Raw genomic sequence first — 26,538 nt, forward strand, 5'->3', positions numbered from 1 at the left:
CAGCTTCATATGTCTGTGCAGGAGTCCTCCATCTTGAATCCTGCCCACTATTTATAATACAAAATAACCACTTCCTTAATGAATGAAGGATAAAAACTAAAAAAAAAAAAAAAAAAAAACAACAACCCAGTCATTATGGGTAAAAAAAATGAAAAACAAAACTGGTATGATCTTAGTCTTTCAACTTACAGCATGGCTCTAAAAAAGGGTTTAAAATCACTAAAAAAATCGGCATTTAATGACAGATTTTTGTTCTCTGAGTGATGCCCTTCTAGATACAACCAACTATAAAACACTTGTGGTAATGATTAAAAAATGTGAAAAATTGGATAAGAAACCTTTAAATACCTGTGGACACACATCTTAAAATACAGATAAAAGAATTCAAATGAATATAAATATAAAAGAACATACTCAATATGCTTTTTTAATAAAATAAAAAGGAACAGTAGGGAATCTCCACATTTTTATCATTACAAGTGTTTTATAGTTGGTTGTATCTTAAACATACATGGTTTTAAAGTGGTATGTGCCTTTAAGGCTTTTTAGCTCCCTTGACACCTGATGATGTCATTGGAACACATCCAAGATGGCAGCTGGAATGCATGGAGGGGCATAATCGAACGGGGCGCCCAAGTATTTCTGAGGGTGTCCTCGCAGGACGTCCCCGTAAAGGGGCGGGGAAACCTGTATTATCGAAACAAGATGGGCGTCCATCTTTCGTTTCAATAATACGGTCAGACACGCCCAAATCTCAACATTTAAGTCGACCTTAGAGATGGTCGACCCTGGTTTTCGGCAATAATGGAAACCGAGGACGCCCATCTCAAAAACGACCAAATCCAACTCATTTGGTCGTGGAAGGAGCCAGCATTCATAGTGCACTGGTCCCCCTGACATGCCAGGACACCAACCAGGCACCCTAGGGGGCACTGCAGTGGACTAACTGATGCACTAACTGAATGGAAAAAGCCCTTCCCTTACCGATCCCTTAGCGATTCGGAAAGGAACGGGCATGCATGAAGGAAATCGCATGCAAATGAGCTGCTCACTATTAGCTCATTTGCACACGATTTCCTTCTTAAGGAGGGGAAGCCAGTGTAGAGCAGCCAAGCATTATGCGTGGCACTCTGTGCATGCCAAAGACGGCGTCATACATGCAGACAAGCTGCATGTATAATAGCCGTCTACAACCTTAGAAAAATACAAGTCCAGGTGAAAACGTCCAAGTGCTCATCAAGGACTTTTTTTTTTAGAGTATGGGTGAAGGACGTCCTTCGCTATGGCTCCATCCCTTTGGCAGTTGACGTCCAAAATGTGGATGTTTCTGTGAGAAGGACATCCATGCCTGCTATGCCTCTAACACCCCCTTTTTTAATTTGGATTTTGGATCACAAGTGGCAGTAGAGGGATTTGAGCTGGCCACTTCTGGATTGCAAGACCAGTGTTCTAACCACTAGGCCACTCCTCCATGCCACTCCCTTGAAATTTGGCCATCCCTGTGGGGGTGGGCAGTTCAGGATGTCCAAAATGTTTGAAAGAAGGACGTCCATGCCTTCGCTTTGCCTCCGCTGACACACACATGCCTCCCCTCCCAGGGACATGCATACTGCTGCGATGGACCTGAGTATGACATTTCAGGCTGGCAAAAAAAAGTTGTTAAAGTTATTTTTTTCAGGGTGGGAGGGGATTAGTGACCGCTGGGGGAGTCAGAGGAGGTCATCCCCAATTCCCTCCGGTGGTCATCTGGCCAGTTCGCGCAGCTTTTTGAGGCTTGGTCATAAGAAAAAATGGACCAAGTAAAGTCGCCCAAGTGCTCGTCAGGGATGCCCTTCTTTTTTCCATTTTCACTCAAGGATGCCCATTGGTTAGGCACGCCCCAGTCCCGCCTTCACTACGCCTCCGACATGCCCCCGGGAACTTTGGTCGTTCCCATGATGGGAAGCAGTTGGGGATTCCCAAAATTGGTTTTCGAGTATGCCGATTTGGGCGACCCTGAGAGAAGGACGCCCATCTCCCGATTTGTGTCGAAAGATGGGCGCCCTTCTCTTTTGAAAATAAGCCTGATAGTGTTTTTTTGCAGCAAATTTTGATATAAATTATATTTTCTAGAAGGGCCTTGTGCCATGAGAAATGAGTGGCTCCTGCAGCAGTGCTTACTGGCTGAAACATAGTACAGAAGCCCTGAAGACATTTATATTTGTTTGTTACATTTGTACCCCGTGTTTTCCCACTCATGGCAGGCTCAATGTGGCTTATATGGGGCAATGGAGGGTTAAGAGACTTGACCAGAGTGACAAGGAGCTGCCTGTGCCTGAAGTGGGAATTGAACTCAGTTCCTCAGGACCAAAGTCCACCACCCTAACCACTAGGCCACTCCTCCTGCCTGTGTGGTTCATCCTGTAAATGCTTGTTTGGTAAGTCTATTCATAGCCAGAAAGCAGCGCTAAGTCAACAGATGACAATGAGAAGGCCTGCCTGACCATGTCAGGACCTCATGCATGGCTGGAAAAAAAACTGTTGTGGCAGTTCTTTGGCTGAAACAAAGTTCCTTAGATTTGTGAAACATATAAATAGAACTGTCCAGCTATGCATGAATGATGATGGTTATATATCTGAATAAAAAAAAAGAAAAAGTTAGGTTGTCAGGAAGACTGTGGTGAAACAGTGGTTTAATTTAACTGTTTGCTCTAAGTTTTATTTCTTAAATCAATCAATCAATCAATCAATCAATCAATCAATCACTTTTACTTATAGATATTAGTCTAGCCTGCAGGTGGCAGTATAACAGTGCAGTGTTCTACAGTCACTGGGTTTTGAAACTGACTGGGCTAATTTTCTACTGTTTTGAGCAATGACCTTGTGCTGAAAAACTGTTGGCTTGGTAACAACCAAGGGCACAAGTGGAAGGCAAAAACAATTGTTCCAGCTGAGAGTTACAGTTGTGAGTTGAGAGATATGAAGGAAGAAGTGACATGGAAAAAGGTAGGTGTCTAAGGAAGTTGATGATCTAGGGGAGGTCACATACTCTAAAGCTCCTGACTTCCAGAGATTTTCCTCTTTATATTCCTTTTGTTTGAATTTATGGTGCAGATGTGTAAAAGTAAAAACCAGGACTAATCCTGTGGCTCCTGCTTCTCCACTTCTCTCTGGTCCAATGTATTATTTCACAGTGCAGATGACAGCAGTGCCTGGTAACAGATAACTGGGAAGATGGAAAGGAAGAGGACCTCTTATGTCTCCTAGATTGGAACCTTTCACTTACCTCTGCGGTTTTTCCTCACTGGACTCCACTGTTGCTTGAATGGCCATCAAACCTCACAGCATGATAATGCCGGAAACACAGCAACATTTGTAGGGGAGGCCACAGGACTGTTCTGGCTCTGTGCAATAGAAAGCATTAGCATTGATACCTACAAGGATGCCAGGCTGCAGTCAGTTGGGGCTGTATTAGAAAGCAGAAAAGCACCTTCTGTTCCCAGGCTGCCCCTGCTGCGTTCTATGCCAGTGACCCCTCCAACTCTCATGCCTCAAGCTCCTCATTCAACCTCCCTACTCACTGGTATGGTATGGCCTTGCCTTGATCTTGTCCTATTTTATACCTGCTCAATCTTAACCCTCAGGTCTTCCCCTGTCTGACCATCATCTGGTAATTTTCACACTTAATCACCCTTCCCCCACAGTCTTGTTTAATCACAACCAACACGTTTAGGAATCCTCAGATCATTGACCCTTGCAGTCTTTCCTTTACTATATCATGAAACAATATGTTATAAGCTAATGAGGCAGTCTCTTTCTATAACACTATCCTGTGCTTTGGACATACTAGCTTCTCCCATTCTATGCTGTTCTCACAACGCATACCCATGGCCAGCTAAACCATGCCAATATCCAGAGGAAGATGAGTTTTCTTAATTTTCAACTGTTCAAGTAACGGAAATAGATAATTTACAATATGCAGATAGTTGAAAAACAAGAAATCTGCCCAGGTAGGTTGAGTCCATAAAGCTGGATTCTGATCAAGTGGGTAACAGATGCCAGACTTGAGTAGATGTGGAGTGATTGAAGAAATGGATTCTGAATTATTGCAGAGATGGAAGCTAAACCTGTTGACTTGTTAGATGCACAGTTCAATGCAGGAAGGCTATAGGGTCTTGTAAAGGATATTGGCCACTTTAGAGAGGATGTTGGCCTCTTTGAAAACGATGCTCTCTCGGAACAGAAAGGAACAAAGTCTTTCTCTTGAGCTTGATGGAGAATTCTGCTGTGAAGGATGCAGAGAAGACTAGGAACTGAGGAACCTATTCCTGACCAAGTTAAGGGATCTTTACTTGATCTTCATCCTTCTTGCCCTATTGACATTTTTCACTGTTGTTACTTATTAGTACTCTTTTCTCACTTGGATTTTGTGACTCAGTTCTGTCTTGGTTTCAGATTTTTCTTAATGCTGTACAAGTACATTCTTTCTGCAGCTCCTCATTACCTCTCTTCTCTCTTTACACCCCTCCTCGGACTAAGTCACTCTTATCTGTACCTTTCTACTCCACTGCCAACACGAGATTCCATTCCTTCCACCTTCCTGCACCGCACATCTGGAATAAACGTCCTGAGTTCGTACATCAGCTCCTTCTCTGGTCTCTGTTTGTACCCATGTTGCTTTTAATCATTTGCCAAAATAAATGAAATCCCTAATCTCTTATTTGTACTGTTTGTCTGTATTGAATAGATTGTAAGCTCTGTAGAGCAGAGAAAGTCTCTTATCTGCAAGTCTACAGTGCTGTGTATGTTTAGTTAGCACTATAGAAATGAAAAGCAGCAGTACTTTCTATGGTGAAGATTTGGAAAGTAATAGTAACCCCTGGCTTCCATAACTGACAAGAATTTAAAACTTGAAGTTGATGAGACAGTGTGTGACAGCCAGCTGGACACTGGGAAAGAATATTTTTGCAAACTGGAGACTGAGGGGTGGAAGGGGTGGAAAGCTAAGGAGCTTGATAAGGTAGGCTGTGACAGTCTGTTTCTGTGTGAAAAAGTAGAGTGTTTGAACAATGTAGTGTGGCATTGTACCTTGCAATTTATCAACTTTCCACAAATTGAAGGCATTTAAATATTTCAAGAGCTGAAATATTATACCATGGAAGTTTTCAAGGGATCAACTCAAGCTATTCTCTAACCTCCAGAGTTTATAATCTAACCCTGTTTCAAAAGAAGGAGAGGCTTGCTCCCATTTTCTTGAACTCTTTCATCAAACAGAGGAGTGGCCTAGTGGTTAGAGCACCAGTCTTGCAATCCAGAGGTGGCCAGTTCAAATCCCACTGCTACTCCTTGTGATCTTGAGTAAGTCACTTAACCTTCCATTACCTCAAGTACAAAGTTAGATTGTGAGCTCTACTGGGACAGAGAAATATCCATTGTTTTGGAATGTTACTCACCTTGAGCTACCACTGAAAAAGGTATGAGCAAAATCTAAATAAATAAAGTTAGGCATTCCTTCTATCTTGTTTGTGACTTTTAATTTGGGACCCAACTCTGACTGGCTCTTGAAACAGTTTTTAAAAAATATATATATCATGATTTATTGTTTCTTAATTTGGAAGGCCATTCCTTTCCTGAAATGGCTAAGGCTGCATGGAGAAAATACAAACAATTCCTGGTGATCTGTGCCAGGGTTTTGTAGCTGGATGTGCTGTTTTTATGTTGTTGGGTTTTTTTAAATTTCCATGTAAATGTTTAGTGAGATATCAGAATGTTTCTTATATATTATATCAGTTATCTCAGTTGGTGTTATTTTTGAGTGATAAAGTAGTCCAAGACAGCTGGAGTATGGTGGCTCTCCTGTATTAAGTTCTTCATAGATTCCTGATTTGCTGATGTAACTCCTGGGCTCACCCTGTCCATCCTGTGACTGTTTATGCCCTTCAGGCGGCAAGCCCAGTACAAGCTTAATTTCTGCAGTTTGTTTTGTGTGGCTGAGCTCTCTTGTACCTGGAATCAGAGACTTGTGTCAGCTAAAGTATGGATGGCTAGTAGCAGAAGAGACAGTTGCTTCCTGACCTCTGTGACAAACCTCCTTACACCCTAGAATTTACCTGTGGACAGTGTTCAACAAACAGCTTAACCAACAGACTGTAACATCCAAAGATATTTACAAGAATAAAGCAATCATTTTGATGATTAAACAGACATAAACCCAAAGCATTCAAATTTGTTTCATCAGAAGTGAACTCTGATGCACGTGGGAAAGAGGAACCTGAATTTATAGTTATGTAATGCGAGGTTCCACATTAGGAGTCACCGAACGGGAAAGGGATCTAGGCATCATTGGTGATGATACATTGAAACCCTCTGCTCAGTGTGCTGCAGCAGCTAAGAAAGCAAATAAAATGTTAGGTATTATTAGGAAAGGAATGGAAAACAAAAATGAGGACATTATAATGAGACCGCACCAAAAATACTGTGTGCAATTCTAGTCACTGCATCTCAAAAAAGATATAGTGGAATTATAAAAGGTACAGAGAAGGGTGACAAAAATGATAACGTGGATGGGACAACTTCCCTATGAGGAAAGGCTAAAGCGACTAGGGCTGTTCAGCTTGAAGAAAAGATGGCTGAGGGGAGATATGATAGAGGTCTATAAAATAACGAGTGGAGTGGAACGGGTAGGCATGAATTGCTTGTTTACTCTTTCTAAAAATACTAGGACTAGGGGGCACGCAATGAAGCTGCAAAGTAGTAAATTTAAAACGAATCAGAGAAAATATTTCTTCACTCAATGTGTAATTAAACTGGAATTTGTTGCCAGAGAATGTAGTAAAATCAGTTAGCTTAGCAGGGTTTTAAAAAGGTTTGGACAGCTTCCTAAAGGAGAAGTCCATAGACAATTATTAAAATGGACTTGGGGAAAATCCACTGCTTATTTCTAGAATAAGCAGCATAAAATGTATTGTACTGTTTTGGGATCTTGCCAGGTACTTGTGACCTGGATTGGCCACTGCTGGAAACAGGATGCTGGGCTTGATGGACCTTCAGTCTTTCCCAATATGACAATATTTGTGTACTTATGGCCTTGCAGCACTGGTAAAAAAAAACCTATAATATGACCAGAGGCCAGAATTACCCAGCTACTAAGAGCTAGCAGCCAAAATGGACTGAAGGAAGTTTTTTTAAAAACAGAAAACAAGCTAAATTCTCTGCAGGGTGTACACATAGTTTAGATGGAACCCACTGTTTTTAAAGATGTTAATTTTCTTGAGAGCTCTAATAGTGGATAAATACTTGAGGTGAGAAACTCCTGTGTAACGTGCTGAAACAAAGCCTTTTAGAGCCCTGCTTGGATATCAGTCCCTTCCTGGGCTGAATGACTCCAAATGTAATTCCTTCCTACCCCTAGTTCCTTGTGAAAACTGTCCAGTTTGCTCCTAGTTAATTAATGGTGGGGATTTTTCCTGTGGTAGTCCCTCTGTGTATGCTATGGCTTCTGGCAGCGGTGGGGGACTTGACTCTGCACCCAGAGGAGTTTTTGCTGCAAAGCAGGCAAATGCATTTGTCTTTGGATTGAAGCTCTGTAGCAAACTCTGGGGTCCTTTTACTAAGGTGCGCTGAAAAATGGCCTGCGGTAGTGTAGATGCAAGTTTTGGGTGTGTGCAGAATCATTTTTCAGCACACCTGTAAAAAAAGGCCTTTTTAAACATTTTTGCCAAAAATGGACATGCGTCAACATGAAAACCACCAGCCATTGACCTAGTGGTAAAGTCTTACGCAGTAACTGGGTGGTAATGACCTGCACGCATCAAATGCCACTTGGCATTCGTAGCTGATGCTCGCCAGAAAATAAAAAATATTTTTTGGACGTGTGTAGGGGATGCGCGCCAAAAATGAAATTACCGCAAGGGCCACACAGTAGCCAGGCAGTAACTCAGAATTGGCATGCATTGGGTGCACGTAGGCACTTACGCGGCTTAGTAAAAGTGCCCCTTTGCTTGCTAGAGCCCTTGGAAATTGGGATCTAAATCCTGTGGATTGCTGCAGATCAGCTCCACCACCTCCATTCGATTTTCTTTCTGTTTGTTCTATTGTCTAAAGGACGCAGCAGCAGCGAGAAGATTGGAACGCCATTACACGGAAGTAGAATGTACAGAAAGAAAATCAGTTCCCTTCAGAGAAGTATAGGGGTGCACCACTTGGGTCTTTTTTGGGGGAAGGAAATCCTTGCTGGCTTTAATTTAAGAGTTGATATCTTTTTTTAATTACATTTGTACCCCACACTTTCCCCACTCATGGCAGGCTCAATGTAGCAGTAGAGGGTTAAGTGACTTGCCCAGAGTCACAAGGAGCTGCCTGTGCCTGAAGTGGGAATTAAACTCAGTTCCTCAGGACCAAAGTCCACCACCCTAACCACTAGGCCACTCCTCTACTCCAATTTAAGAGTGGATATCTTCATAGTTAGAATTGGATTGCATGTTTTTGGTAAACATTGGACACTTTTTCTCACGAGTATTATACATATGTGTAGGCACAAGGGTTTTTTTTTTTGAGGAACCAGTGATTTTTCTCTCTAGTGAGAGTTTTTTTCACGGTACGTTTTTTTACCCTTTGTTGCAATAATATTATATGGACCATGGACCAATGATAAAACTTTGCTTCGGAACACAGTTGAGACACACCCAATATGGGAGCAATTATTCATGAATGAATTGTGTCACTGGGAAGCTTTGAGGTCCATGACATTTCACATTAGTATCAAAATACAAAATCACAAACCAGCTTGTATATTGGCCTGTTTCTCTCACAGTATTCAACAGAATTACTATATCTAAATAGTCATTTGTGACGTTTACTGTAAATTGATATAAACAAGGAGGAAAAAAAGAATGGATGTCAGAGCGACAGGTGGAAGGTTTGAAATGGAGAAGTGAGGTCCAGATCAAGGAATCAGAAGACAGATATGATACAAACAGGGGAGACTGAGAGCAAAGAAAAGAGAAAATAAAAGATAAGACAATAGTAAAAAAAAATGCTTATTTTCAATTTAAATAGATTTAGCTTTTGAAAGTTTTAAATTTTATGTTATATGTATATTATCCCCTGAATTCTATAGGTAGCATTAAAAATTGCACACAAATTTGGTCACATGTCCAATTTGCGTGCACAATATAATTGAATAATGAGCCAATTAGAATCGATAATTGGGCCCTAATAATCAATTATGTGTGCTATTTGGCAATAATTACAATTTACACATGTAAAATTATGCGGCTGGATCCATGAATAAAATTTACACGTGGATCCAAAAAAGGAGCCTTGTAGGAGGGGCATAGGCAGATCAGGGGAGTTCCCACAATTTATGCACAGTGTTATAGAATAAAGGGGATCTGTCATCCATGCCTAATTTAGGCATGGGATCTACACTAGGGTTTTCTTGGTGTAAAAGGTAATGCCTAAAAGTAGTTGCGGTTCCCGGTGATAAGCGTTATTCTATAATTGATGCCTAACTTTGAGCACTGTTTATAGAATAGCACTAAGCGCTTTTTTTTGCACCAATTTTTTAGGTGCCATTAATTGAATTTAGTCCTATTTGCAGTGACGTACCAGATGGGCAATTTTGGGTAGGCCTGATCCCAAAGTGGGTGGGCACAAAATTTCCTCTGTTCTCCTCCCCCCTCCTGGTAGTTCAGCATCTCTTCCTCTCCTCACCCACTGGCAATCCAGCATCTCTCTCCTTCTCTCAGACCTCCCTTCTCCCCCTACCCTAAAATGTACTTTTTAAAATTGCAGTTCCAGAGGTTGCTGACAGTGAGGAACAATTCGCATAAGCTGCTCACACCGGCCCCAGAGCCTTCCTACTACTACTACTACTATTTAGCATTTCTATAGCGCTACAAGGCATACGCAGCGCTGACACAACTTTCTTTTTCTGTGTAGGCAGGACCATGTCAAAGTGAAGAGACTGGGGCAGGTACAAGCAGCTTATGTGAATCGCTGTTTGCTGCCGGCAGTCTGCAGAAGTGAAGTTTTAAAAGGTACATGGGAGAGGGAGGAGATTGAGAAATTGAGTAGCTTGATCGTTGGTGGGAAGCAAGGGAATAGAGCAAGAGAGATGCCTGGAGTCTTCAGCTGGTAGGGCCTAGGGGTTCCTGCCAACCACAGCAAGGTATGCCACCGCCAGGTGGGCCTGAGCTCAAAGTGGGTGGGCCTTGGCCCTCCGTGGCTATGTCACTGTTTTAAATCAGATTTTAAATCATGTGCATAATAACTGACAAGTGATTCATACTTATCTTTTTTCTGAAAAAAATCTTACGGTCTTAAGATCCTTACAGAATCACAGAATCACACCTCACTTGACTTAAGCCAAGTTGACTCGATCTATGGCTTTTTTCTGGCTAGCGCCACCTCTGTGGAACAATCTTCCAAAAGACATTCGTACTGAGGCAAATCTCAAAAAATGTAAGATTCTATTGAAACCTTTCTTTTTTAAACAAGCCTTTGATATTCAATTAGATGTGAAGGGAAGGATACACTAGTGAAACTGCAATTCACAATGTATGATATAATTGCCTATTGAACTGTGGTATGATTGATTCTTGGATGTCTGTTTTAGACTTTTCTGTCAGAAATGTAAACCACTGAGTTCTATCAAAGTCAAGCGGTATAACAAATTTTAATAAACATAAATATAAACATCTTTCTGAAAACTTCAGCCCACACCTGAGCTGTTTGTCAGTGGATTTATTTAAGCATCTCATATCTTTCCAGGGACCGAGCAGTTAGCTGCCATGCCTCCTCCCCGAGTAATAAAGACCCATCTACCTGTTGAATTTCTTCCTCAGAGCTTCTGGGATAAGAACTGTAAGGTATGTAGTCTACAGCATAGCAAGTAGGTACAGCAGGGACTAATTTATTTTACCACTTTTTTCTGTGCTCTCTGCAGGCAGATATTTTTTGAAAGCTTTCAATTAGTGTTTATGCTGATGACCCTCTAATGTCCCAGACAGCCCCTTATTCCTGGGAGGTCAGGTAAAAGAAAAATAATTAAGCCTCAGCCAGAGATTTCAGATTTCACTGAAAACCCAGGCCTGCATAGGAACACTCTCATCACTTATTAGGGAATAAACATTTCATATCCTTTCCTCGAGCAGATGATATATGTGGCCAGAAATGCCAAGGATGTGGCTGTATCTTATTATCACTTCTACCAGATGGCAAAGGTGCACCCAGATCCTGGAACCTGGGAAGAGTTTCTGCAGAAATACATGGATGGAAAGGGTGAGTTGGCTACTGTGTGCAGGAGATCTGTCTTATATAGTTACCATATTTGCCCTAAGAAAAAAAAAGGACACATGTCCGTCCATGTTGCACCCCGCCCCGCCCCTGTCACTTTGACCCCCCCAAAGAAAGCCAGATTCCCTCTCCTCCCCCCATGTAGATTCCCTCCCCAATTTTTTAACCTCCCTCCACCTGCATGACTCTAATCACTATCCCTCCCCTTCTTTACCTTAGTGTGGTGCCCTGGTGATCTGTAGTGAACTCTTCAGGGCAGGAAAGAGCCCCCTCTTTCCTGCCCAGTGCATTGCACAGTGCAGACTGTCTTTCTCCTGGCACCATAGGCGGTGGGTGGCCCAACTGTTTGGGGAGGGTAAAGAGGGTGGGGTCAGGGGCGGTGCCAGGGGTGGGGCTTACATAATTATCTGACAACACAGAAAAAAATAAGTAAAAGTAAAATAGTAACAAATAACTGTCTGAGAGCTTGATGGCTGAACAGTATAGTTGGAAGGAAAGTGCATTTCTATAGAATAGGCAGTCAGAACATTTGGATGACACAAAGCACCAGTGCTAAGGTCCAATTTCCAGAGTGCAGAGATACCAAGGGTGTCCCATCCCAAATGTGAAAAGTACCACCCCAATTAGTGCCATGCAGTATCCCTTCTCTCTCTTCCCTTGCCCCAGGCACCCAGGATCTCCTCTCTCTCTCTCCCACCTCACCCTACCTCACATACCATACAGATCTCTTCTCTGCCTCTCTCTCTCTCCCCATACAATGCACCTCTGTCTCTCTCCCACCTTCCAGCATTGCTTGCTCCTCCCTCTCTCTCTTCACTCTACACCTCAGCCTCTCTTCTTCCACTGCCTGTTTTCCTTTTCACTATCCAGCTTTGCTCCTCTGTCTCTTCCCCCTCCCCCCAATATCCAGCTTTTTTGCTCCTCTGTTTCTTCTCTCCCCCTAATATCCAGCTTTGCCCATCTGCCTCTTCTCCCCCAAAACATCTAGCCTTGCTTCTATGTCTGCCCCCCCCCCCCAAATATCCAACATTGTGCCTCTGCCTCTTCCCTCCCCCATCATCCTCTCTGTTTCCTCCCATTTCCTGCCTTGAGCATTATCTTCTCTCTCTTTCTTCTTCCCCCTAGCTGCAAAAAGAAAAAAAAGCTGGAACTTCCCTTCCATGCTGCCTTGCTGCCAAACCCGCTGCCTCTCTGATTCAGTGGCCATCGGTAAACAAACACTGTGCACGGAGCCATAGAGCTCTGCACAGCAGCGCTGACAGCTCTTCCGGTCCCACCCTCTATGATGCAACATCCTGTTTGGGCAGGAGCCGGCAATCTGTCAGAGACGTGCAGAGCTCTATGGCCCCGCACACAGTCTGTTTATTGATGGCCACTGAATCGGGGAGCAGAGAGTCTCAGGCAGAAAGGCAGCGGAGAGGGGAAGCTCCAGTTAATACCTTATGCTGCCGCCAGATTGGGAAGCGCTCCAAAAGAGGTTGCATTTGGGCTGGGGAGGCTTAGCCTCCCCAAGCCTCTTATATAGGGCGCCTATGCCTGGCGCCGATTCAAAATGACTGCCAAGAGTTCAAGCAGTGACCTTGCAAGAATTCTGCGGAAGTCTCGCAAGGCCACCACTTGAACTCTCAGCAGCCATTTTGGATTGGTGCTGGGAGAAAGACAGTATGCAGATGCTCCGGGCAGGAAAGAAGGGACTCTTTCCTGCCCTGAAGAGGTCACTAGACCACCAGGGCACCATACTAAGGTAAAGAAGGGGAAGAAGGATAGGACGTCCGCCCACCAGTCTGCCCGTTCGTTCGCAAATCTGGACAAACAAGCAGGCTGGCAAAACTCACCCGGTTGCCTGGCCGTGTCCTCAAAAAGAGGACGTCCAGGTAAAACTGGACATATGTTAACCCTAGTCTTACACCGGTACTTTTGAGTACTTCAGTTTTCTTGAGAGCTTGGTCCTGTCCCTGAGCTCTGAGGCTGGAAAGGTGAGACTAGCCCTGTGCAGACCAGTTTGGAGGGGACCCCCAGCTCCTTGCCTAGCCTGTCCCCACTAGCACCACCCCTTCTGACAAGACATTCTTTTTTTTTTAATGTATGGGTACTGCTGGGGGACCCTGAGCCTCAGAGGACTCCACCCTCTCTCTCTCTCTTCCTCCCTCCCTCCCTCCCCCTGACCAGCGGGGCACCCTGAGTCCCAGAGGACCATGCCCTCTCTCTCTCTCTCGCCTCAGGGTGCCGTGCTGTGCCATGCCCTCCCTTCCTCACCAAGCCCCAGGGTGCCCTTCCCAAACCTATCTTAATGCGCCTTGGTGGTCTAGTGGTTTCTTCAGGGCAGGAAAGAACCCCACTTTTTCCTGCCCGCTGCCGCATTCTTCCAAATGGTGCCAAGACTTCAAGCAGCGGTCTCGTAAGACTTCAGCAGAAGTCTCACTAAGCCACTGCTTGAAGTCTCAGCAGCCATTTTGAAGAACGCGGTAATGGCAGTGGGTAAGAAAGAGTGGGGTTCTTTCCTGCCCTGAAGAGGGCTGGCGTACCTAGCATATTTAACACCCCCTCCTTTATATGAAAAAATATTTTTAGTAATAATCCAAGAGTACACAACAAGAGTGTACCTAGGAAAAGGCAGCAACTTAAACACCGCAGTGAGCACTGGAACATTAATACACCTATTGTAAAACTAAACAAGCCAGATTAGTAAAGATGATCCCGCCAACAGAAAACCATGTCTTTTTCACAAACACAGAACACGAATACACCCTCACCCAGTACAGAATAAGTAACCACAAACTAAAAATAGAAATATGTAGACAGAAATTAAACTGACCCTCTCCCTCACACACACACACACACACACACCTTCTCATAGACATAGGCGCACACACACACACAGACACACACACACACAGATACACAGACTCATATACATACACACCACACATACAGATACACAGGCTCATACACACTCGGACACACAGTTTCAGGCTCATTTTCTAAGCAGATAGACTTACAAAGTTACCTAGTTTACTATCAGGCTTATTTTTGAAAGAGAAGGACGCCCATCTTTCGACACAAATCGGAAGATGGGCATCCTTCTCACAGGGTCGCCCAAACCGGAAAGCCGATTTTGGGCGTCCCCAACTGCTTTCCATCGCGGAGACGACCAAAGTTCACGGGGGGGTGTCGGAGGCTTAGTGAAGGCAGGACTTGGGCGTGCCTAAGACATGGGCATCCTCGACCCATAATGGAAAAAAAGGGCGTCCCTGACGAGCACTTGGACGACTTTACCTGGTCGTGTTTTTCTTACTACCAAGGCACTAAAAGGTGCCCAAACTGACCAGATGACAACCGGAGAGAATCGGGGATGACCTCCCGTTACTCCCCCAGTGGTCACTAACCCCCTTCCACCCTCAAAAAATATCTTTAAAAATATTTTATGCCAGCCTCAAATGTCACGCTCAGGTCCATGAAAGCAGTATGCAGGTCCCTGGAGCAGTTTTAGTAGGTGCAGTGCACTTCAGACAGGCGGACCCAGCCCCATCCCCCCTCTACCTGTTATGTTTGTGGAGGAAACAGCAAGCCCTCCAAAACCCACCAGAAACCCACTGTACCCACATCTAGGTGCCTCCCTTCACCCCTAAGGGCTATGGTAGTGGTGTACAGTTATGGGTAGTGGGTGTTGGGGGGGCTCAGCACACAAGGTAAGGGAGCTATGTTCCTGGGAGCAATTAATGAAGTCCACTGCAGGGCCCCCTAGTGTGCCCGGTTGGTGTCCTGGCATGTCAGGGGGACCAGTGCACTACGAATGCTGGCTCTTCCCACGACCAAAGGGCTTGCATTTGGTCGTTTCTGAGATGGGCATCCTTGGTTTCCATTATCACCGAAAATCAGAAACGACCAAGTCTAGGGACGACCATCTCTAAGGATGACCTAAATGTCAAGATTTGGGCGTCCCCGACCGTATTATCAAAACGAAAGATGGACATCCATCTTGTTTCGACAATATGGGTTTCCCCGCCCCTCCACAGGGACGTTTTGTGAGGACGTCCTCAGCAAAACTTGGAGACATTGCCCCCCCCCCCCCCAACTCATACACACATACAGAAACACAGTCATACATGTTCATACATACAGAGTCAGTCCCCCCCCCCCCCCCCCACAGACATATTTCACACACTGAAGCTTGCAAGAGAAAGGTAGAAATAGCAAGCTAAACCCCTTGACATCCAGCCCAGGTAAAACCCAAGAAAAAGTCCAGGAGCCAGATGTGCAGAACAGTCAGTCCCCCTCCTTAAGCACATCTGGCCCTAGTGATCAGTTGGGGGGGGGGTGCAGTCCCAAATGCCACATTTGTTAGTCCCAACTTGCTTTCTGGACGCAGATAAGAACTTTTACAGAGCTACGTGGTAGCCTTGGAGAGAGGAGAGCCCCTATGCAGATACAGAAGCCCATGACAGGGACAATCATTCCATAGGTGCAGCTGATACAGGTTGGAGTGCACCTATTAGTGGGTGCAGTGGCTGCCAGTAGAGATGCTGTAGGTAGATGAACATGTCTAGTTTTTGATTTAGCTGGGTTGAGGGGCCTGGGTAAAAACCGAAATCTGTTTTTTTTTACCTTGTTCCTGGGTTGAGGGGGGTGGGGCTGCTGCCACTTACCACCAGAGCTTGATGATGTTAGCCGGGGAGAGGAGGATGAAGAACAGCCCGGAGCTGAGCACATGAGGGAGGCAGCATGGTGTCCCGCAGCCCCGGCTTCCCTCCCTGAGAGCTGAGTAGTGAACAGCCAGAGCCACAGGCATGAGCAGGCCTCCAAACTTCCAGGCCGCCGGCAGTGGCAGTGATGTAAGTGCCTCCTTCAGCCTGCCCAAGAAGCCTTCTCTGTACAGCCACTTCCTGTTCCCGTGCATAGGCGGGAGACTGTACAAAGAAGGCTTCAGAAATATGCTGAAGTCAGCGCTTACATCGCTGATTCGTTATTGGCAGCCTGCAGTGGGTGAACAGGTGAGGGGTAGAGAGAGGAAGGAGAAGAATACCGCACCAGTCGGGAGGGGAGGGGAACGGGTGCTCATGGCAGCATCCTTTCATGATTGGCACCCAGAGCAAACCACCCCCACCCTTAGTATGCCACTTCACCAGTGTGCTTTGCAGTAAGGTAGGTTCGTAAAGGGCTGTGGGGCCCTTGGCAGTGTGAGGCCTTGTGCGGTCGCCCCTGCCTAAGACCAGTCCTGGGACTAGCTAATCCTGAGGAGCCTCTGTTCAATATCTGAATCCCTGAGTTCTGAGGGTTTAACTTAAAAATGCATAACCCATCTTTTCAATCAACAGGATGTGCAAAGTGGCATATAAATCAATGTATCCCTTAGTTTTTAGGCTGGAGAAGGTGAACTAAGCACCTCTCCTAGATGTTCAGACAGCTTACAGAATCTAAGTGCATCTTTCTCTCCCTTCTGCTGTTGCAGTTAGTTTTGGCTCCTGGTATGACCACGTGAAAGGTTGGTGGGAGAAGAAAAAGGACTATCGTATCCTCTATTTGTTCTATGAGGATATGAAGGAGGTAAGAGTGTGGCTGGTGTGGTTCCTGTGAATGTTCCAAGAACGTTAACCAGTTCCCTGGAGTGATTGGCTTTCCACATTCTCCTGGTGCCTACTTTTTTCTAACAGATGTCTTTCTTCCACTATCTGTATTGTGGTATCGCCCTCTGAGTCTCTCTGCTTCTTTGAAGGCTGTTTCTCTCTCCCCCCTCCCACCCGCCCCCCAGTTTTCCTACGGCTATCTGTATATCTGTCTTTCTTTATCCTTGGCAGAACCCAAAGCATGAAATTCAGAAGGTGATGAAATTCATGGAGAAGGACCTAGGAGAGGAGGTTTTGGAGCGAATTGTCCGTCACACCTCCTTTCAAGTCATGAAAGAGAACTCCATGGCCAACTATGGTACAATACCAACCTCTATAATGGACCACTCCATCTCACCATTCATGCGAAAGGGTAAGAAATTCCTGAGAACTCCTATACTCATGATGGAGAGGCAGAGGTGATGGGGACAGTAAGAAGTGTAACCAGTTTTGAAAAATGTTCTTATTTACATATGCAGATAAAATAGTGTGTGGTTTTATGTTAGTCTAGTTGAATGCATAGAAATAAAATAACAAGCTGATACCTTTTTATTGGACTAATTTAATATACTTCCTGACTAGCTCCTGAAGCATAGAACATGATGACAGCTCATATTGAATTTAAGCCAGTTGGGACCCTTTTACTAAAGGGTGTTAAGCCCTTAACGCACGGATAGTGGATGTTAAAGGCCACCACAGAACACATTAAAGCGTTTTGCAGTGTTTAACCTGTTTGTGCATAGTAACCCATGCATTACCTATTTTTTTTTTAAAGGGGGCACATCATGGACAGAGAATGGGCATTCCAGCTAGCATGTTAGGATTAGTGCGCTCTCACTAGATAACGTAGGGTTAACATAGGAGGACTTAGCACCTCATCAATAGGAGGTAGTATGCTCCTATGTTAATTTTTTGCAGGTATCATTTGCTAACAGGAACATTAGTGCATAACCAGCCCCCCAAAAAGAAAAAGTTCTACAAAGCTGCATTAAATCTGGGCTTAGTGCATGGGAAAGTCCAGCCTTAGAACACCCAATACCCAGATTTTACCACACTTTAGTAAATGGACCCTCTTTGTTTGGTTTTTAAAGTACTCTATGAGGCTTATGTTCAAAGCACTTAGATTTACAAAGGATGGGACCCACACCAAATTGGTCTGCACTGGGCCCCGCACTTGCTAAGACCAGCCCTGGAACTTCCCCTGGGCTTTAAAATAAACATAGCTTATTACTGCAGGCGTTCATCCGTTGATTATTGTTTCATGTATGTTTTAATTAGACCTGATTAGAGCTACTTCACAACTCTCCTCTTGCAACACAGATGCTGGGCACTACGGTTGACTTCTGCATTGCTTGCAATCATGTTTTCAATGGTTTTGAGCTCCAGCCAGGCATTACCAACAGCTCCAGACCTCCCGTTAAGTTTTCAGCACTAGGGGCTGCTTCTGTGCATCATTTGGAAAACAGCTGTTTATCACTTTGCTTTCAAATGTGTATAATAATTAGCTTATTATATAATAGCTTTGCATACAACTTTCGTTAGCTGCTACTGTGATAGGAAAATAACTCGGAGATCCCTTTTGTGCATGACTCGTTTTACTCCTTGATTGCTAAACCAGCTAGAACTGGTGTAAAAACCTTGTTGCTGGCTTGTTAAGTTTTTGTGCATCTGGGCCTACGTGTTCCCGTGCTAATCAATTGATGCATAGCAGTGCCCCCCCCCTCATTAACCGATTAGCCCAGGGCATGCCTACTGTCCGCTCATGAACACACCTCCTGCACTAGCAAATAAAACCTACTTTTTAGCATGGGATTGGCACATGGCCATTGGCGAATTACCATGGGACACCTCAGCGCATCTGGCAGTGCTTTTTGGCACGTGCTTTTTTTTACTAAGTGCCTACCGCTGCTTAGTAAAAGAACCCCCCTATTTTATAAAAATCAGTTGGAAATACCAATGTCTTATTTTACAAGATTTATTTATTTATTTATTTGAGACTTGATATATCACCTTTAACTGCCAGGCAGAGCAAGACGGTTTATAAAATTAATAACAAAAAATATAAAGCAGAAAAAAGAACTACAATATTGTGACAGGAAAGATAAGCAAAGCAAAGCTAAGTATTTCATTAAAAGAAGACATAAGATTTCTCTCTCTCTCAAGCACCAATACCCTACAAACTATCCCAATCAACCAGAATAGGCTTGCTAAAATGACTAGGACTTTAGCATGGCCTTAAATTTCTTAATACTTAGTTCACTGCGTAAAGGTAAAGGGATAGAATTCCAAAGAGAAGGGACTGCAAAAAGAATGCACAGCAACGAGTTGTCTCCAGTTGTGTAAAACGGGGCTCTGGTAAAGTCATACGTTGATCATTTATAGAGCGTAACACTCGAGGTGATGAATGTGGGATAGTCAAAGAGGCCAGGTATAGAGGGAAAGCCTTGAAACCAAATAATACAGCTTTAAACTGGATACGATACTGAATAGGCAGTGATGCTCTTGTAAAGCAGGCGTAATATGATCAAATTTACGTACATGGTAAAGTAAACGGATAGCTGTGTTTTGAAGTGTCTGAAGCCTAGTAAGCAGAATTTTAGTAACCCCTAAGTAGATGATGTTACAATAATCCATGCGAGTCATAAAAAGGGACAAAATAAGTGAATGGAATTTATCATGATCAAATGCATGTACCGATCTCAGTTGACGCAGCAGAAAGAATTGGGATTTGCAACCTGTGGTTCAAAGGAGAGAGCAGAGTTTGCAAGGACCCCTAAGTACCTGAAACTAGGAACTGGAGAAATATGGATACCAAATAGTAGGATTGAAGCAAAAGGGGCAGTATAGTGGCCAGTTAGCCAGCAGGCAACTGTTTTTGTTGCTATTTAGTACAAGGCGACGGCTGAGGGGAGACATGATAGAGGTATATAAAATAATGAGTGGAGTGGAACAGGTGGATGTGAAGCATTTGTTCATGCTTTCCAAAAATAATAAGACTAGGGGGCATGCGATGAAACTACAGTGTAGTACATTTAAAACAAATAGGAGAAAAATTTTCTTCACCCAACGCGTAATTAAACTCTGGAATTCATTGCCAGAGAGCGTGGTAGGCGGTTAGCTTGGCAGAGTTTAAAAAGGGTTTGGACGGTTTCCTAAAGGACAAGTCCATAGACCGCTACTAAATGGACTTGGGAAAAATCCACAATTTCAGGAATAACATGTACAAAATGTTTGTACGTTTGGGAAGCTTGCCAGGTGCCCTTGACCTGGATTGGCCGCTGTCAGGGACAGGATGCTGGGCTCAATGGGCCTTTGGTCTTTTCCCAGTATGGCATTACTTATGTACTTATGTACTTATATTGTGCAACAGCATGTAAGCATTGTTGAAGAGGTAACAAATTCATGGTTATAGGGTCAAATTTAAACAGTAAAAGAATATCTTCTGCATAGATATTAAAGGAGATACATGATTCTTGAATAAGGGTTGCAAGTGGGCTGACAAAAATATTAAAAAGAAGGAGATATAACCGAAGAGGTGGACTGGTTGCTAGTGATATGAAAAGAATGACCTGTGAAGAAAGATTGGAACCATTGAAAAACAGAGTCAGAGATCTCCAGTGATGAAAGTTGTGAGAGAGCAATAAAGAATGAGCCACTAGGTCGAAAGCCGCAGAAAGGTCAAGAGAGACAGCTAAAGTGAAATAATGATTATCAAGGTTAGACAGTACTTCACTTAGAACAGATGCTAGAATTGTTTCTGTACTGCAGGCAACCCTAAAGCCCGATTGATAGGGATTCAATTTACTAAGGTCTTTTCAACAAACTGACTGAGGGCTAGATGCATCAACCAAACGTAAAAAAAACCGTTAAACTCCCTAACGAATTTGAAAAAACGAAGCATGCACCAAAAAAACAAGTCGCACATGTTCGGTGCGGTATTGAAAAGTACAATGTATCAAAAGATTTGTAATCCCCGTCGGTAATCGGCCCCTAGATCATGCGCAGAGCAGCCAAGCGTTATGCTGGCTGCTCTGCGCATGCCATAAACATCAGAACAACAACAACAACAAAAAAAACCCACAAACACGTGGCTCCGCGCTTCCCCCTGCATCACTACAAAAGTAAACATACCTCAAAAAAGGATCGGGAGGGGGCAAAGGCACTCGTCAGCAGCGTCCTGTATGGACGGCCTTGCCCCCCCTTCCAAGATCGCTGCTGTTCCCCGCTTCCGACGTCAGAGGAGGGCGGGCACAGAAAGAAGATAGACGTCGGTGGAGGCAGAAGCAATCGACGATCCGTTGTTTCATCCTGTGCAGCGCCTTCACACACAGGTGAGAGGCGCTGCACGGCCGGTAAAGCGGAGGGGGCGTCCGTTGGAGGGGGGAACGGCGGTGACGTACTCAGGGGGGCGGGGCAAGGGGCGGAGGATGGTGGGAGGCGGAGCAGTGTTGGGAAAAGAAGATCGAGACAGGAAGGGAGGGGGGTCCGGCGCTGCAAAAGTTTAGATTTTTGTTTTCAGTTTTTAATTTAGTAAAGGGCGGAAGCGGGGCACAGTGGCGATCTCGGCGGGGAGGGGGGGGGGGGGGCAAGGCCGTCCATACAGGACGCTCCTGATGAGCGCCTTTGCCCCCTCCTGATCCTTTTTTGAAGTTTGGAAAGCTTTTATATTTTATGCAGGGGAAAGCAGGGAGCCAGTGTTTGTGGTGTTTTTATTTTTTTTTTCCTCATTTTCTATTTAAAGATGCAAGCTTTGATTTTTATGGTGCAGGGGGCAGCGGGGAGATGACAGCTCAGGCCTTTACGACTGCTCTGACCATACGTTTAATATGTCGCGGTAAATGATTCGGTGTGATCGTCGGTAGTGTTAGTGCATCCCGAATCGCCCACATTACAATGCTAGTTACTCTTTTGTATTCCGTTTTCGTTAGCTGCTTGCTTTGTTGGAAAATGGCCTTTAATGCATGCAACGGTTAGGAATTTCCTTCGTTAAAGGGTTGTTAGATGGTCGTTAAGGTTTAGTGCATCTGGCCCTGAGTTGCAGAAAAACAACCTTCTCAACTATCTTCGAAAGAAAGCACAGGTTGGAAACTGGTCTATAATTAGCAGGTAAAGAGGGGTCCAAAGTGGACTTTTTCAAAATGGGTCTTACTGATGCTATTTTCCAGTCAGAAGAAACTACACCATGTGTTAGACTAGAATTTACAATAGATAACAGAGGAGAAGAAAAGATACAAATTTGGCAATTTTATCCAAGCCGAAGGACAAGGGTCCAGTGAGCAGGAGGTGGTTCTCATAGAGGTTAATACTTTACCCAGAGAAAATTGTGTTTGTAATTGAAATATGTCCCACTGTGATCTTAAACCAGGGACTGATCCATGTTCGCTAGGATTAGTCTGCATTTTAATGTCAGGGAGAAGGAGGAGCAGGCAAAGAGCCACAAAGTTGTTGAATCTTATCATTAAAGAAGTCAACCAATGAATTTGAAGAGGGAAGGTTAGGATAGTTTTGGGTAGCCGAGTCTTTATGTACCAGAGATCTAAAGATAGATCTAAAGAAATTCCCCTGCTGGATTGGAAGACTTAATGATTCTGGCTGAGAAGAAGGTTTGTTTAGCTTTCTGCAAAGAAAGATTGTATTGACAACATTTAATATGACAAAGATTTAAATAATTTGGTTGTTTGTCTTCTACTTGTAAGAAGCTGTGTTATACAATGGTGCCTAGTCTTTGGAATATTTTCCCAGTTGAGCTTAGGGTTAAAGAAAACTATAAAAAAAAAGTTTTGTAAACTGCTGAAGTCTTAGCTGTTTGATAAATATTTGCATTAGTTTCTTTATACTTATTTTTAAAACTGGTAATTATGCAATATTAAGCCAAACATTTTCCACTGTATACCATTTTGAACTCAAGGTATTGATGGTACATAAGAATTATTATCATTATTATTAACCCCCCCCCCCCCCCCCCCCGTGTACTAAGCCACGTAGCAATTCCGACACAGTCCATTCAAAGTGAATGGACTATATCGGCATTATTGCACAGCAGCCGCTAGCAAGCTTAGTAAACAGGGGGGTTAATATAGCTTTATATCCTGTCAATCTAAGAGAGAAACTTCTACCCTTGGCAAGTTACAATAAAAACATGAAAGTTAAACATGGAGTTAGCAACATAAGAAATGTCATACTGGGTCAGACCAAAAATTATTCATTTAAATTCAATATCCTAATACCAATAGTGGCCAATCCAGTTAACAAGTACCTGGCAGGATCCCATGTTGCTTACACCATGAATCAGCAGTGGATTTCCTAAGTTCACCTTAATCATGATTTATGGATAATTTCCTCCAGGAATTTGTCTAAACCTTTTTAAAATCCATCTAAGCTAGCAGCTTTTACCACATCCACTGGCAATACATTCCAGAGCTTAATTATGCATTGAGTGAAAAAATACTTTCTCCAATTTGCACCCTGTTAATGAATTTTGTGATTTTATTTTTATTCAATGAAACAAGTTACATACAGATCATCAGCATGTATGTAAATATATAACCAGAAACATACAACCCATCAGTAATATCAACTGACCGCAAACTAATTTTTTGTGCTTTTTATACCAGAAACAGAACCCCTCTCTCACTCTGCCTGCTCCAAAATCTGTTTTATATACTGATATTTCCCCATGAGGCACCCATAAAACCCATACCAGTGTGCAGTGGTTCCTTTGGACCTGGTTCTCTCACATAATAACTACTACTATTACTAATCATTTCTATAGCGCTACTAGATGTACGCAGCACTGTACACTTGAACATGAAGATACAGTCCCTGCTCGACAGAGCTTACAATCTAATTAGGACAGACAAACTAAAAAGTTCTTGCATGCATATGTAATGGATTAAAAAGAAACAAACATATGGAAGTAAAACAAATGTCAAAGCGAATGATTAAGTATATACATTTGTGCTTAATAAAAACATTTGTGCCTAATTAGAAAAAATAAGTACATTAAATATGAAGAGCATGAAAAAGAAAGAATACCTTATATACATGGTTGGTATCAGAAACAAAAAGAAGAATTAAAAACATAAAACACTTAAGAGAATAAGAATATTAAAACTAATAAGAAATAGAAAGGAACAACTGACTTGCTGATTTGGAAATAAAAAAAAAGAATGGGACTGGGAACAATGTATAGGTCTTTAAAAAGACAGTTTACATATAAGTGATGCGCTGTTATAGTGCTGAAACAATTTCGCACTGGAACTATCTGTAAAAGAAGGGGGAGATCAGTTGTAACTATCAAACCCCCACCCCTTCCCCTCTCCCCAACTCTCTGGATGTATTTTCAGTGCTCCCCACCTGCTTACATACCTTAATTGAGCCATATATTTTGACACGCTCCTCCATGTTTCCCTGTGTTTCTCCCATCAGTCCAACTGATTGCTAATTTCTCCATTAGTCCAATACAATGTACAGTAGGTACCTCTATCTGCCAATAAATCACCACTTCACATCTTGCAGCCACAGTGCCCATTTTGATTAATTTGCCTACCGTTGGATCCAGGGTTCTCACCCTTGTACCCAGAAATAATATCTGAGTTCACCAGGAAAGGGAAAATCTGATACATCCCATTTATCGCCCAGTACGCCTCCTTCTAAAAGTTTTGCACCTGGGGGCATTTCTACCGGATATGAAAGAATATTCCCTCCAGACCACAACCCCACCAACAAGCCCTAGAGGCTTCTGGGAACATTTTCTATAGTTTATCTTTGAAGTACTTCATAGCTAGCGTTGATAACACCCCCTTGGCTACCTCTTCAAAGATCTTCTCCCACTGCCTCTTTGTTAATTCTGTCCTCAAATCCCTCTCCCATACTTTCAGAAATATGTGTAATTAGCTTAGTGCCCCCAAAATTCTATAAAACAAATGTAATGCACCCCTCATGGAAGTCATCTCCACCTGTACCTTTTCTATCCCATTCAAAACTTGTTCTCCCACCTCCACTAGCCCAGTCTGCTTTAGATCATGATACACCTATAGCACATAAGAGTCCTTCTCCATCAGGTCAAACACATCACATAGTTTGTCAACCCTACTATGTTCTCCTCAAACTCTGCAAAAGTGTGCAACCCTCCCTCTGCACACTTCTGGAAGACTCCCAGTGCAAAACTTTTATTATGTCTCAGAGGGGCCAAACTTGAGAATAGTATTTTGTCTTTTAACCATGTGATCTCCCACAGCTGGGGGAAATGTTTAGTAAAAAGGTTATCTGCGGACAAAGCTAGCTGCCTCACTCTAGTCAGCCAAACCATCCACTGGATGATGCTCTCCTGCCAATTTCTGTTCCAATTTAATGCCCTACAGATCCCAATTTACCTTGTACCCCAAAATCTGTTTCAGCTGAGCAGCCAGATGATACTGGTGACAATTAAGTAGGACCATCACCCCCCCCCCCCCCCTCACACATTACTCCTAAGCATGATGTTTGTGGCTATGCTTCGGGGTTTGGTTGCCATAGAAACCTATTAATTCCATGCTGTATTCTCTTCAATTCCCCTTGCCACAAGACTGGACTTGAAAATAATACAAACATTTTGGAAGTGTGTTCATTTTAAAGGCAGCCAGTTGCCCACACAAAAAAAACTGGAAGTCTTTCCATTTTCTCAAATCTTCCCCCAAAACCTTATAGTGAATAACGTACTTGATATATCCCTTGCCCGCTTAAAGGAAATGAGGAAATGCTGCTTTTAATCTGTCCAAGTCCCTGCCTAGATTAATAGGCCTAGATTAAAGGCCGAGCAATTTATCATAGTTGACTTTAAATTCTGGGACTGGCCCATATTGATGCAACTCTTGAATGACAACTACAAGAGATCAGCGAATTAGATATAGACAATAGGACATTGTCTGCAAACAACATCATTTTATGCATGCCTCTTCCCACCTCTATTCCGCCTAATGGCCTCCACCAGTGGCTCCAGCAACAAAGGTGGATAGGCGAGAGTCCTTCCAAAGTTCCCCTCTGTAACCTAAAGATTTCAAAATATCCCCATTCACCTTTACATATGCTTTGGGCTGTGCATGTAATGCTTTTATCCACTTAACAAAATTGTCCCTAGGTCTGTCCTCTGCACAGTGCCCCACACAAAGTCCTAGCTGACCTGGAATTCTTTTTCCACATCAATCCCCAGGAACAGGGTAGGTATGCTCTTAACCTGTGCAGCTCATATTAAATGTGACACTCTTCTGATGTTATTGAGCACCAGCATCTCAGATATAAACCCTGCCTGATCTGGATCTCCCACCTCTGATGCTACTCTGGAGAGTTAGTACATAAGTACATAAGTACATAAGTAGTGCCATACTGGGAAAGACCAAAGGTCCATCTAGCCCAGCATCCTGTCACCGACAGTGGCCAATCCAGGTCAAGGGCACCTGGCACGCTCCCCAAACGTAAAAACATTCCAGACAAGTTATACCTAAAAATGAGGAATTTTTCCAGTCCATTTAATAGCGGTCTATGGACTTGTCCTTTAGGAATCTATCTAACCCCTTTTTAAACTCCGTCAAGCTAACCGCCCGTACCACGTTCTCCGGCAATGAATTCCAGAGTCTAATTACACGTTGGGTGAAGAAAAATTTTCTCCGATTCGTTTTAA

The 26,538-nt window shown here is 43.5% G+C and overlaps 1 protein-coding gene across 1 annotated transcript in view; it reads left to right on the top strand.

The window, feature by feature from the left end:
- Positions 1–26,538, top strand: part of LOC115473880 (sulfotransferase 1 family member D1-like) — an 87,566-nt gene that overhangs the window by 55,254 nt on the left and 5,774 nt on the right. The window contains exons 4-7 of the mRNA XM_030209039.1: positions 10,753–10,850; positions 11,136–11,262; positions 16,727–16,821; positions 17,073–17,253. Of these exons, the coding sequence (XP_030064899.1) occupies positions 10,753–10,850; positions 11,136–11,262; positions 16,727–16,821; positions 17,073–17,253 (501 nt within the window). The remainder of the gene's footprint in view (positions 1–10,752; positions 10,851–11,135; positions 11,263–16,726; positions 16,822–17,072; positions 17,254–26,538) is intronic.

Source organism: Microcaecilia unicolor, chromosome 7, assembly GCF_901765095.1.
Source record: "Microcaecilia unicolor chromosome 7, aMicUni1.1, whole genome shotgun sequence".
Lineage (NCBI taxonomy): Eukaryota > Metazoa > Chordata > Amphibia > Gymnophiona > Siphonopidae > Microcaecilia > Microcaecilia unicolor.